At 37.0% G+C, this 13,517-nt stretch overlaps 2 protein-coding genes across 2 annotated transcripts; one reads left to right on the top strand and one right to left on the bottom strand.

Moving 5' to 3' along the window:
* The first annotated feature begins 1,003 nt into the window (after positions 1-1,003).
* Positions 1,004-4,438, top strand: LOC122041552 (protein trichome birefringence-like). The gene is made up of 5 exons (XM_042601273.1): positions 1,004-2,351; positions 2,447-2,639; positions 2,718-2,911; positions 3,540-3,698; positions 3,782-4,438. Exons 1-5 carry the CDS (start codon positions 1,102-1,104, stop codon positions 4,125-4,127), a joined length of 2,142 nt encoding a protein of 713 aa, XP_042457207.1. The 5' UTR covers positions 1,004-1,101; the 3' UTR covers positions 4,128-4,438.
* Positions 4,439-6,062: 1,624 nt separating this feature from the next.
* LOC122041554 (IAA-alanine resistance protein 1-like) lies at positions 6,063-13,194 on the bottom strand. The gene is made up of 11 exons (XM_042601274.1): positions 12,439-13,194; positions 12,254-12,337; positions 12,111-12,160; positions 10,708-10,759; positions 10,016-10,120; positions 8,987-9,237; positions 8,461-8,607; positions 8,225-8,332; positions 6,727-6,828; positions 6,602-6,646; positions 6,063-6,508 (listed from the first exon to the last, which is right to left on the bottom strand). Exons 1-11 carry the CDS (start codon positions 12,815-12,817, stop codon positions 6,356-6,358), a joined length of 1,476 nt encoding a protein of 491 aa, XP_042457208.1. The 5' UTR covers positions 12,818-13,194; the 3' UTR covers positions 6,063-6,355.
* Between the last annotated feature and the right edge of the window lie 323 nt (positions 13,195-13,517).

Raw genomic sequence — 13,517 nt, 5'->3', positions numbered from 1 at the left:
AAATAAAATAAAATAAAATAATATATATTATTATTCCATTAGATAAATTAATGGTTGAATAGTCAAAGAGTAAAATAGTAATAATTTTGGGAATCATCGAACCTTGTTCAATTTTTATTTTTTTTAATCAGTCAACTGTTACATCCATCAACCCCTTCTATATAATCATACAATTCAGCATAGATTTTTTGAACCATTTTTTTAATGGTCTAATAGATATGCTACTCGTATTTACGATGGATCGTGATCATGATCTGGTCATAAATTATTACGATCCCTTCCTGGATTCATAGTCCGGTGAACCCAGGAAGGAATCACAACCCTTTACGGTAGGATTGTAGTCTCGATCTGACCATAAATACGAATAACACATCCCCTATACCACAAAAATGATCCAGAATATCCTTCCTCCATACAATTATCTTCACCATGTATATTATTTGGTATTATTATCTTTTTATCACACGACCACAAAAATGATCCAGAAGATCCTTCCTCCATACAATTATCTTCACCATGTATATTATTTGGTATTATTATCTTTTTATCACACGACGCATTAATTAACTTAAATTAATCCTATTTAACAATATTAATAATTATAAAATAGTAATTACTATATTTATAGTAATTATAATTTAATAACTATTACAAATTTAGAATTTCATACATGTAATAGGAGATAATAATATTGAATACGGTAGTATGTATAGTGACATTTAATAGGAAGCCGGTGCACTTTTGATTTTTGATTTTTGATTTTTATTTATAATTTTGATGATTCTATATCATATTTTTATTTTTAAAAAATATATTTCAGAGATAAAATAAAAAAAAACTCAAATAAAAATGGAAAAATAGGAGAAATATTCTTCTAAATAAACCCAATTTACTTCCCCAAGAAATCAGGCAAATAATCCATAATTAATTAATTCCTGCTTTATTATTTAATTTAATAAAATTCATTAAATTTGGTTTGAGATTGAGATCTAGAGCCAAGCCAATCTTTTCACTCGCTTTCGCACTCACTTCGTCTTCTCTCCGTTAAAAACCGCTTTTTTTCTTCGATTTCTTCTTCGCTGGCTTCTCTTCTTCTCCGCCATGAACGAGTCCTCGAAGCTTGCTCAGGGCTCGTCCATCATTTTCGATCTGAGAGCGCTCTTCTCTCTTCTGAGGGCTCGGAGGACGAAGGTCTTCCTCTATGGCTTTGCCGTCGCCTTCGCCGCCTTTACTGCCTACTTGGCCTTCTGTCCCGCCGAGAAGGGCTCGCCTTGGTTCAACGACATCTTCAGCTCCGCTTCCGCGTCCACCGCCGCCTACCGATCGCAAATCTCTTCGATTGTGTCCTCCTACATCTTCCCTAACTCCTCTTCTCCGAGAAATCCGGCGCCTCTATCGGAGGTTGACGGCGGCGGTGGGTCGCAGGGAGGCGGCGCCTCGGAGAGTAATTTGACCAGAAACGGCGGCGGAGCAGGGGACCAAAAAAGTGGGGTCTTGGTGAAGAAGAACGAGACGGCGGCGGAGGGCGTCAAAGAAGATAGCGGCGGATCGAGGGACCAAAAGAGTGGGGTCTTGGCGAAGAAGAACGAGACGGCGGCGGAGGGCGTCAAAGAAGATAGCGGCGGATCGAGGGACCAAAAGAGTGGGGTCTTGGCGAAGAAGAACGAGACGACGGCGGGCGGCGGCGCTGTCGAGAAAGGAGGGATCTTGGCGTCGAACAACCACACTTCTACTGGAATTGAGCCGCAGGGAAGCGATGTTACCAAGAACAAGACGACCAATGGAGATCCCAAGAAGAAGGATCTTGCTGCCTCGACGAAACCCACAGCCCCGGCGACCAAGAATCAAACAGCAAGTGGATCGCAATCCAAAAACACGACCGCATCTGGAGTTCTTCCGACAAAAATCAGCGATTCCCGATCGGAAAACGCGACTAGGGCTACGGACACATCGAAGAAAGATTCATCATCTGCAACACCGAAAAATCAGACTGCCAAAGCAACTGCTTCTGCCAAAAATGGAAATTCACCTATCAAGAATCAAGCCCCAAACGAAGTAGCTTCGCAAGAAACTCAAGTTCCCAAGAGTAGCAAGGAATCCGCCATTAATCCTCAGAACAATGCTTCCTCAGTTGCAAAGCTCGATGAGAAAGGAAAACAGGTGGATTGGATCAGTTCCATGAAAAGTTGTGATCTTTTTCAAGGCAAATGGGTGAAGGATGATTCCTACCCTCTCTACGCCGAGGGCTCCTGCCCGCACATCGACGAGCCTTTCGACTGCTACCACAATGGCAGACCTGACCAAGCTTATCAGAAACTCCGATGGCAGCCTACAGGCTGCAATATCCCAAGGTGAGGGGCAAGAGATAATATGCTGCGTGTTTGGTTGCCTTTGATTCCCTTGTGGATTGATTGATGTTCATGTGCTTGCTCATGTTTATGTTCAGATTGAATGCCACTGATATGTTGGAGAGATTGAGAGGGAAGAGGCTCGTGTTCGTCGGCGATTCGCTAAACCGAAACATGTGGGAATCCTTGGTTTGTGTCTTAAGGAACTCCATTAAAGACAGAAGCAAGGTTTTCGAGGCCTCAGGAAGGCATGAATTCAGAACAGAGGGCTCTTATTCATTTGTCTTCAAGGTTCTTTCAGATGGTCCCATCTTGTGTTTTTTCTTGTAGTTTCAGTGATTGTAATGCCATACTTTTTGTTCATTTCAGGATTTCAATTGCTCGGTGGAGTTCTTCCGCTCTCCGTTTCTTGTCCAAGAATGGGAGATGCCGATAAGCAATGGCACGAAGAAGGAGACTCTCCGGCTCGACATTATCGAGAGATCGTCTTCTAGGTACAAAGATGCGGATGTTATCGTCTTCAACACGGGGCATTGGTGGACTCATGAGAAGACCGCAAAAGGGTATAACATTTGTGAATCATCATCTACCTTAGCATTTTCTTATCTACTATATGAATCTTAACGGACAAAGTCAAAAGGGCATCTCAGCCCGCTTCTGCATATTTTTCATAGCTATTACAAAATCATAACAGCTACAATCCTGTAACTACTTTAACATAATATTGATTAATATTGACAAGCAATAATTTTTCTATTTTGTAGCTGTTATAATTCGTAGTTGTTATAACATGATGTGTTAACCAATATTGACTAGAGATGAAACATTCATATTACCAGAGCTATGAACTGTTGTTGCTATAATACAATGTTATTAGTGTTGATCGAAGTGCTACTATAACATAATGTCGACCGGTGTTGACCATGGATGAAGTGTCCATATTATAGCAGTTATAAACTATAACTGCTACAATAAGGTTTATTTATATTGATCAAAGTTGAAGTGTCCATGTTGTAGCAGCTATGACTATTACAACAATGCCATAATCTTAACCTTATGCAGAATTTCAGCATTAGTAACATTTAGATTGGTATGAACAACTTGCATTACACTGATTGTAATGGCTTTCTCTTCACTCCTTCGATGTTGATAGTAGATCAAAATCCTAAATTATGGCATGACTTCAAACAGGAAAGACTACTACCAAGAAGGAGATCATATTTACACTGAATTGAATGTGGTGGAAGCATTCCACAAAGCTCTAAACACATGGGCAAAATGGGTGGATGCAAATGTGAATCCCAAAAAGTCCCTAGTGTTCTTCAGGGGCTATTCTTCCTCCCATTTCAGGTAAACCTTCAAAGATTCGGTATCGAATGCTCGGTTTCTGTATCAGCTATAACTGAGACTCAAGTCTGTTTGATTGCTTTAAGGGGCGGGCAATGGAATTCAGGCGGGCAATGCGACAAGGAGACAGAGCCCATAAAGAATGAGAAGTACCTCTCATCCTATCCATCCAAGATGACTGTGTTGGAATCTGTCATCAAGGGAATGAAAACCCATATTGGGTATCTGAACATTACGAGGATGACCGACTACCGGAAGGATGCTCATCCTTCGATCTACCGGAAGCAGAACCTGACGGATGAGGAAAGGCGAGATCCTGAGAGATTTCAGGATTGCAGCCATTGGTGCCTCCCTGGAGTTCCTGATAACTGGAATGAGCTACTCTATGCACAGCTAATTCTTAAACAACAGCAGCAGCAGCAGCTTCTGTGAAGAACACAACAGTTCAACAACAAAGTGTATATTAATATTTGTCATGTGGCGAATAAGCAGCAATCAATGAAGGGTGGAAATTGCAATCACATAGAGGAAAAATTAAGATCAAGAAAAAAGAAATTAATATCAACTATTATTTATTTTATTGTAAGTGAGAGGAAAATCAAGTTTTTTTTTTCCTGCAAAAAAGGATTTTAGAATACGATAAGGTATATCATCTATGAAGTTCAGTTAAGAATATTGTGCCTGTATCAAAAGTCACAAGGACATCTCTTTTTTGTTGAATTGTCAAGGGGCACCTTATGATATATTTTTTTTTTTATCAAAACGGCGTCTCACCTACTTATAAAATGATACAAAAATCTTTATATAAACTATTTTCTTTTATCGCATGCATGTTTAGGATACACGCATCTCCCATCAAAATCTTGATTAGAGATCGTGTTGTAACAGCTACGATGACGTAGTTCCTACACAGTTATAATAGTTACGGAACTGTAGCCGTTACAATTATACTTTACAATTTTATAGTTGTAGCAATAATAATTTCATAACTGCTATAATTACAACTACGCAATTATGACTACTAGAACATGGAAAATAATTTTAATAAAGAGGATTAAATTTTTTTAGAACCCTCAAAAATACTCTAAACGACATTTTTGAATCTAAGATTGAACTATTTTGGATTGAAAACCTCGATATGTGTATCTTTGAGGTTGTTTGTTGATAAATTAATCTGAATCCAAATCTGAGTAGAAAAATTAATCTGGTGTGTACATCTTTAAGTCGTTTCTGATAAACTATCTGGGTTTACAAATTAATATGAGCTTTTTAATTGTTCTTTTTAAGTTCTCTCAAAAAGTTATTTTGATTTTTACCTAATTCTTTCAAATGAAAATTATGACTTTGTTAATAAGCTCGTTGCATTAAAAACTAAGACAGATTGACGAAAGGGTATTTACATATTAAAAACATCTGGTGTCAATCTAATTTATAAAAGAATAAATACGAGAATCCTCCATCAACACATTAATTCACCATTCTCAAAGTAACTATGAAATCTTATGGGCAATTGTGAGTTGATTTACTTTCAATTTATCTTAGTAGCCTAAGAAATTAATGTGAGGTCAAATCAATTACTCTCAGGATTAATAATTGTAAGTTAGATATCTGGTATCAACTAAAAAAATTATGAAACTATAACTACTATATAATTATAGCAGTTATGGTTTCGTAATTGCTACAATACAACTTCGATTCAGGATTTAAGTCAAATTTGAAGCAGGAGATGCATGTGTCAAAAATAAATACGGTACGGGAAGAAGATAGTTGGATAATTATAGATGCTCTATGAAAATAGAATGTCGTGAAAATAAGGAGCGCAACTTTTGTTCATTTATTTTCTTCCCACCACATTGGAGTAGCGCTTTAAGTCCTTCGGTTTTAGGCTGCGTTTACTTTGGTAGAAGCGAGGAGTTTATTTTGACGGATGTGAGGGAGGAATTGGAGGGAATTCTCAGCTTTGTGGGAACAGAAGATTGGAATGGTGAGAGGGAGGAAATTGTAGACTTACCCTTGATCAACAGTCGTAACGCATCAATCGACCGTTAGCAATTCAATCGGTTTATAAATTTTATAACCGAGATCTAATAAATTAATAACTATTTTTTTTCAAAAAAAAAAAAATCAAATTTCCTAATTAGCAGAATCAAATTTCTGAAATAAATTAATTCGATCCGTTGTTTCAATTGAATCAAGATTTTGCTCGCCTCTGCTGGTGCTCTTCGAATGCTATTTTATATATATATGATAATCTTTGTGAAAAAATATATACAAAGAGTATTTATAATTTATTATCTTCGCGTTCTTCCCTAGTAACAAGATTATAATATATTATGCTTTTTAAAAATATTTTTCAATGCCATAATGTTGATTCAACTAAGTTCAAGATTTTTCTTCCTGTAAACACGGAACTACAAATATAGATATTAACAATAATACTAAATCAGTGAACAGTATAAAACTCACAATTCAGCATTTCAATTCTCTAACCAAAGATTTCATCTCTGAAAGTTGTTCTTCCAATGACAAATTCGCCGAGCATCATGGTTTTTCTTATCGCATGTAGAAACTGTAATAACATGTCTGGCCCTCCACCTTGGCAGCATGTTTTCTTGGAGCCAAAACGTTTGCAATGAGGCCGGGAAGATGGAAACGAGGAGTTACTCGAAGAGGGAGATGCAAAGTGCAACAGACATTCCTACTACGAGGGAAGTTAACTGAACTGCTGTGCTGCCAAATGTTGTCTTTGCATCGTTCATCTGAGGAAGGACGCCTGCGACTGCTATGTAAATGAAACCGCCGGCAGTGAACCCCTGAAGATGGAAAAAGAACGGGTGATTTGCGTCTTTGTGATGTTATCGAATGTATGGAAAAAAGTAAAAGCTGAGTCAGCTAAAGAGTTTTACCTCGATCAAGGATGATTGCCCTGGATCTTTACCTAAGAACAAGGCCTGCCCAAAGGGGAAAAGAGTAAGGGGAGAAACTTGTAACTGATGAACATCTGTCGAACTTTGGAAGATGATGAACTAACCAGTGCAGTTCCAGCCAATGCGACCAGTGCCGAAAGAAAATTGAAAAATAGTGCTTTAGGAACTGAAAATCCTGATCTCACCAAGATTCCGAAATCACCCACCTAAATACAAACAACTGAGATGATAGTAGGGTGTGATATCGATAATGGGACCAATGGTAGAAGTGATTACTAAATAACATCTGCACGGCATAATTAAACAAGGAAAATACAGAAAAGGATCCCAAAAAATGTCAAATGAAATACCAACTAGCAGGTATTAGCTGCTTATTATGGACTCATGTTGTCAATGAAAGGATAGTCCCCGCAAGTAACCAGCCAACTACAAGTTAAATGGGGCCTCCAAGAAAACAGCACTTTTAAGTTAAGCTCAACAAAACAAGGCAAAATTGACTTAGAAAACTGAGGTTCTCTCCACATAGAAGTGTCGGTACATGAAAGGGTGATTTTTTCCTTCCAAGTTTTTTCACCAGAATTTTTTCCTAGTCCAGGTAAATGAACCAAGCAAATGCAGTGAAAACACTCCACGATTATCTACTCAGGCAAAGTGTCAAAAGAGAGCACAGTGAGTTTAATAATAAAATCACCAGAAATTTTCCTGGTCCAGGTAAATGAACCATGCAAATGCAGTGAAAACACTGAACAATAATCTACTCAGGCAAAGTGTCAAAAGAGAGCAGTGAGTTTAATAATAAAAAACACGGACAACAGAAAAAATCAACTTGAGTCTAAATTAAGTACACTGTACATATATACCAAAAACAAAGTAATCCATCATATATCAAAAACAAAGTGATATATTGATACGTGGAGTTAATAGAAAGGATCCCATAATCTAATATTTATGATGCAGTTCTAGTAGAAAATAAATTGAGATGATATGGACATGTTCAAAGACAACCAATAGCTTTAATGGCTCTAAGGGTCCAAACTGGTAGTGCAAAAGGTGTAAGAGATAAAGGCTGACCGAAGAAAATATAAAAATTTACTTTAAAATTAATTTCAATATTATTAGCCTAGTATAGAGCTGATCAGCTGAATGAACGGATAAATTTCATGTTAGCTGACCCCAAATAGTAGGAGCAAAAATAGCTTGATGATGGCAATATTCGAAACAAAGTTGGTACATAATACGATCATCATATACCATTTCTACCACATCCGTGCATTAAGATGACAGTTAACGGAAAAACAATTATGTAAATGTATTATTACTCAGTATATTAGACAAATGAAAGATATTGTTCAGTATATTAACAGACTATACATTCCCAACAACAATGTAAAACTATTCATAAAACAAAAAAAAAACAAAAAACTGCATGAATTAGCATTATCTCTAAAAATAATTTTTCCCATCAGATTATTTGCCTTTGTAGAAAAATGAAATTAAAGGGTAAAAAATTGAGTCTGTATTTGTTTTGGTGTCAGATTAGATATTTGGTACCAGGTCGTTGGAGAATTTACTAAAAGGGTATACAAGAAGATGGAAAAGCACCTCTTGAGGAAGCTCATGAGCAAGCAAGAATAATGTTCTAGACCACCCACCGACTGAACCGTGCAACAAGAACGCACTTCCTAAGGCCATACCATCTGTAAAATTGTGCTGCAATATTTACATATATTCTGTATGAGCACAGCTAGAAATAATTTGAAACTTTCTGTGACTCAACATCCATGAATCACTTTAAATTAAGGAGCAATGAATATAAAATTGAATTATAACAAACTTACTACACCATCAGAGAAAAGGTTCAGGTATCCAAAAACCAAACTTGATTGAGAAGCTGTCTCACTGGTGGAGGATTGCTGACTCGCAGAACTATTTCTAGCTTTCGAGTCTTTGCCATCAACAGCAGTGCCACTGCTAGTATTAACACGCTGTAAAATGAAGATACAAAGAAATCAAAATTTTTTGATGAAAAAATTATCATGCGACATCCATATCATTTTCCAACACGTGGTTTTGAGGCAATTCTAATTAACGAGAAATTAATCCATTAGATTTCCAAAATTGTCAAGATTACAGTAAATTGCAGTAAAACTTGCACATGGACAGATAATGAATGATTAGCAAATAAATTTTAGAATTAACTCATAAGATGTGGTTCGTAAATCATATATAGTCCATCATTCATTAGGATCAAGTTATTAGGAGTTGGTAGCAACGACAGCCAAAATTCCTTAGCTTTCTAAAAACTAAGAGATTTGGTTATTTTTATACCAACTTAAAAAACCCATTGACATTGATATAGAATACCTTACGAAGAAGATTATCATGGTCAGAATGGCCCTTTGCTGGAGTGTCATCTGATTCACTATGTGACGACTCTTTCTCTGTTTTCCCCTCCTGATTGTCCCCATTTAACACTTCATGATCTTCATCCTTTAACTTGTTATGACGCTTATGGTGATGATGGTGGCCATGTATCAAATCATGGTCACCTTGTTCAGAATTATCTTCTACATACCTCACAACCTTCTCAACTAAAAAGAAGAGGACAATGCCAACTGCAGAGTAGATGCGAACAAAAAATTAAAAGTAAAATCTAAATAAAGTACTGCCAACTGTAATTGATACCAACTAGAAATATTAGTGCCTTAAAAAAATGTGAATCTCTATCCCTCCTCAGAGAAAGAGAAGAGTTCTGGATTTTCATTTAGCCTAGCCCCGAACTGACTATGTGAATAAAGATCCAATCAGTTTTGTCGCTGTAACAACAAAACTATTGCCAAGAGTTTTTTACAAACAAAAGGGACTACATTTTATTCATATTCCACCTTCCCCATTGGTATTCAAGTCTACATCAAATATGGTTGAGTTACATAGATGGAATTACGAATGGAAAAAGTAACAGCCGCCCAAGAAAACTAAACTATCAGACAGTAGCAAAGCTCTTGGAACCAGCATTACCATTATTTAGATAATGCTCACATCAAGCTTGAAAACATCAATCCTTTTTGCACCTTATGAAAATATTAAATGAAGTAATTGAGAAAATAATTCAAGTAAAAAATGATCACCTTAGTGGTCAATCCTCAATGCCAGTTAATCCTTGAGTTTAAACCAAAAACTAAATCAAGGACAACTTCAAAAGTAGTAAAGAAAAAAAAAATCATGATTGTCAACAAGTCTCATGGTTTCTGTAGATTGATAATGAATCCATCATTCAAAAAGAAGCAAGGGAAAAACACTCAAGTTGTGCATTGCACTTTGAACATGTTTTTTTGCTAAACCTTATAGAACTGGAAATGGATAAACATTTGACATCAAGTATAAAATACTCACATAATATAGACAATCCAATAGAAAGATCTTCCAAACTATGTGCATGAGAATGGCCATGTTCATGATGATGATTATGGTGCTCATGGGCATGCGAGTGACTTCCCCCTGCAAGAAAAAACAATAAATAAAGTTTAGTAATCATAAGAAAAATGTTCTTTTTTTAGTATCTCCATCAATCTATACAAAATGCTTGAACATGAGAAAGTTTGTCTAAGTAGAAAATGTGCTGAAGGTAAAAACCAATTTTGCATGCTTAATTGTATAAATATTTTTTGTATCATAATCTAGGAGTTAGTTACTCTTAGCTAAATTTAGTTGGGTAAAGACGAATATTGCATACTTAATTGTATAAATAGCTTATGTATCATAATCTAGGAGTTAGTTCCTCTTAGCTAAATTTAGTTGTTTGAACACTAGAAAGTCAGACTAGTCCAAGTATTATAACATGCATCAAGTAAAACATTGCATGTGAACAGATAAATGTGTCCTTGATTGAAGTTAGAAGTAGTGGGATCAATGACCAGTCTTTACCTGACAAGTCTATACAAAAACTAGAGTATTTAAAACTGGGTGGCATTTATCAGTCAGAGATATCTATAGTGATTACCACCAAAGAATATGCTTTATGCAGTATTGAAGAAGGAAAAGAAAGAGCAAAAAGCACATTAGCATTGATGCTTATGCAATTGTACCAAATGCATGCGGTAACTGATGAAGAAAAGCATCCCCCAGCATAGCCCCAGCCTGCAAGGTTTTCATGAGCAACAGAATCAATTAAATCACCACTCACTAGCATCATTAAACTTCCCAATAACAAGAAAAGTTTTGAACTCTCACAAACTATAATTTATGTACATAAACTTGAGAAAATGAAATGTGACAAAAAAAGAAAATGAAAAAAGAATTCCGAAGTAACAATGAGTACAGCATGAATATAAGAATAAACTGGTGCCTTTACAGAAATGTGATGATGAATTAAGACATTAGTGAGACATTTGATCATAATTTTCTTCCAGTGGTGATATCTACACCATCTCATAAATGTATTTGCTAGTCCACAATGATCTCCAGATGCTGTCCAGTGATAGAACACTGACATTATAGAGGAGTCTAAAGGCATAATAGGCTGTATCAGTTTTTTGAAAGTCAATATGCCCTATAGCATCATTACTATCCAAACCTCAATGCAGTTTTGGTTGAATTCTTCCATATGGCTACAAAATTGAACAAACTTAGAAGAACCTGACTAATTTAGCTGTCGTAGCTTAACAACTAGAAGAATATACTTCCCAACTTGTTAAAACACAGTATACCTGAGCATCTCAAAACAGTAAACTTTGGTGGAAATGAACATCTAAAGACATTTCTAGTCTCAACTCTTATGTTGGTTTATGGCTAATAAAACAATGATATCAATGAGATTTGGACAAGAAAGGCTGGCATTCTCCATTAATTGATCTGGAATGAACAAAATTATAATTTATTTAATCACATGAAAATTTTCTTGCACCGTAAGTACTTGTCTTTTGGGTTTCATGAAAATGAATTGACTCTTTCTGCAAAGTTAGAGCACACTTGAGGAAGACAACCCTGACATCAACGGGTGCAACCGTAAGGCGCTTCCACAGTTAACCAGGCATCTACGGGTTGATTCCGAGCTATGGTGCACTGCAAAATTAATTTCCTCTAGTAGGAAGATAACCCTGGAACGCTGGCTTTGGAGCGATGAGCTATTTGTGCTTCCCGATTTACCTTAATGACCGGTGGAAAACTTTCGTGAGACCGGGCCAATCACCTCCAAGATTAGTCGGTTTGAAGGGCTAGATACCTAGATTATCCAAAAAAAAAAATAACACACTCGAGGATTGGCGGTCATGTGCAAAGATGAAAACTTTCCACGGTATGATTAATTTCCAGGTATAAAATTATGTGCAACTGCCAAAGTAAAAGATAAGATTTATCATCAAGAAAATTGTAGCAACCGTGTGAAGTTCATATTATTTTGACAGTGAAAAGTGAAACTAAAAGCACAAAATGCAAAACCAATTTGAGGTGATAGACCAGTAAAATTTTAGAAATTTAATAACTGAATTACCCCAAACATAGCTAAGGAATCCACCACAGCCTTAGAAGGCTTCCCCTTCACTGCAAGATACATGACAATGTGAAATTTTCTAGCACAAAAGCAGTAGCAAAGAATAGCAGAATTTTAGGGGGAAAGAAAATCAATCCACTCACGGAAGATCACGGGCAAAAGAATGAGGCAGATCAGCGACGCCAAGCTCACCAGTAGCGAGCACCCCATCGCCCGCACCCAAACACCTTCTCCCCAGACCCCAATCACGAAATGACGAATCATTTAGATTTTTTAAAAAAAATCTCAATTCACCAAAATCCGAACCGAACGAACAAGGCCAACTCACCTATCGGAGACAGCTCCGGGTGCTGGTCTCCAAGATAATCATAATGGTGGTGGTGGTGGTGATGATGATGATCATGGTCCACTTCTTCTAGCATCATCAGATCCTCCTCCTCAGCCAACTCTTCCGGCAGCTTCCGCCGCCGGATCTCGCCATGGAAACCATGGTCGGTATGCTCGTGATGATGCTCGTGATGATGCCCGTGGTCGTGATCGTGGTCGTGGTCATGGTCATGATCATGATCGTGGTGGTGGTGATGACCATCAACGTCAGAGGAGAAGGGGCAGGACGAGGAACTACCGAGAGGGGAAGCGACGAGGAAGAGGAGGAGCAGGAGGAGAAGGGAGAAACACCAGAATCGCCGAGAAGTGAATAAAGGCATGAGATTTAGGGTTATACTCAGACGGCGGATGAACAGGAGCGGCAAGTGCCCTCGATGGTGATGCAGAAGACGAGAACGAAGAAAAGGACGATGATGGCCACGACCACGCCGAAGGTGACCACATCCATCGCACTTATTAATTTCTATTTAAATCGCACGAAAATCAAAAACCAACGATTTGATTTCTATTTTATTTTTCGTCATTAAGTAAATAAGAATTCGCACGATTAAAAGCATCACGAATTTTCATTTTTCGAAAAAAAAAGAAAGGAAATTAATTTTGGAAGAGTCGAAAGGAAAGGTTCGGTTCGTCGGAGATGGAGGCGGAGGTAGGGAGAAGATCGGTGTCGTTGCGTTCACCGACTCACTATAAGGTGAGGAGATGATGAGAGCATTCATCACCGTAGGGATCTGGTCCAAACCGTAGTTCAATGGATTTGCTAGAAATGTGCGTGCCCGGCTAACACGTGGAACTGATGTATCGGCATAAATTTTCAAAAAAATAAATTTAATTTAATATTTTACGTTTTTTAATTTAAAATACCTCTTTAGCACCTTATATATATATTTTTATGAATGTGTTAAAATCTTCTTTGTAATTTTATTATTAATAATATATACCAGTAAAAGACAGATAAACCGAACGGAGAAAAAAAACAAACAAAAAAAAATTATCTATTGAACCAAACTGCACACTAGA

The sequence above is a fragment of the Zingiber officinale genome, chromosome 2A (assembly GCF_018446385.1).
Source record: "Zingiber officinale cultivar Zhangliang chromosome 2A, Zo_v1.1, whole genome shotgun sequence".
Taxonomy (NCBI): Eukaryota; Viridiplantae; Streptophyta; class Magnoliopsida; order Zingiberales; family Zingiberaceae; genus Zingiber; species Zingiber officinale.
The sequence above is the reverse complement of the archived record's forward strand: the minus strand, read 5'-3'. Positions and strand labels throughout refer to the sequence as shown.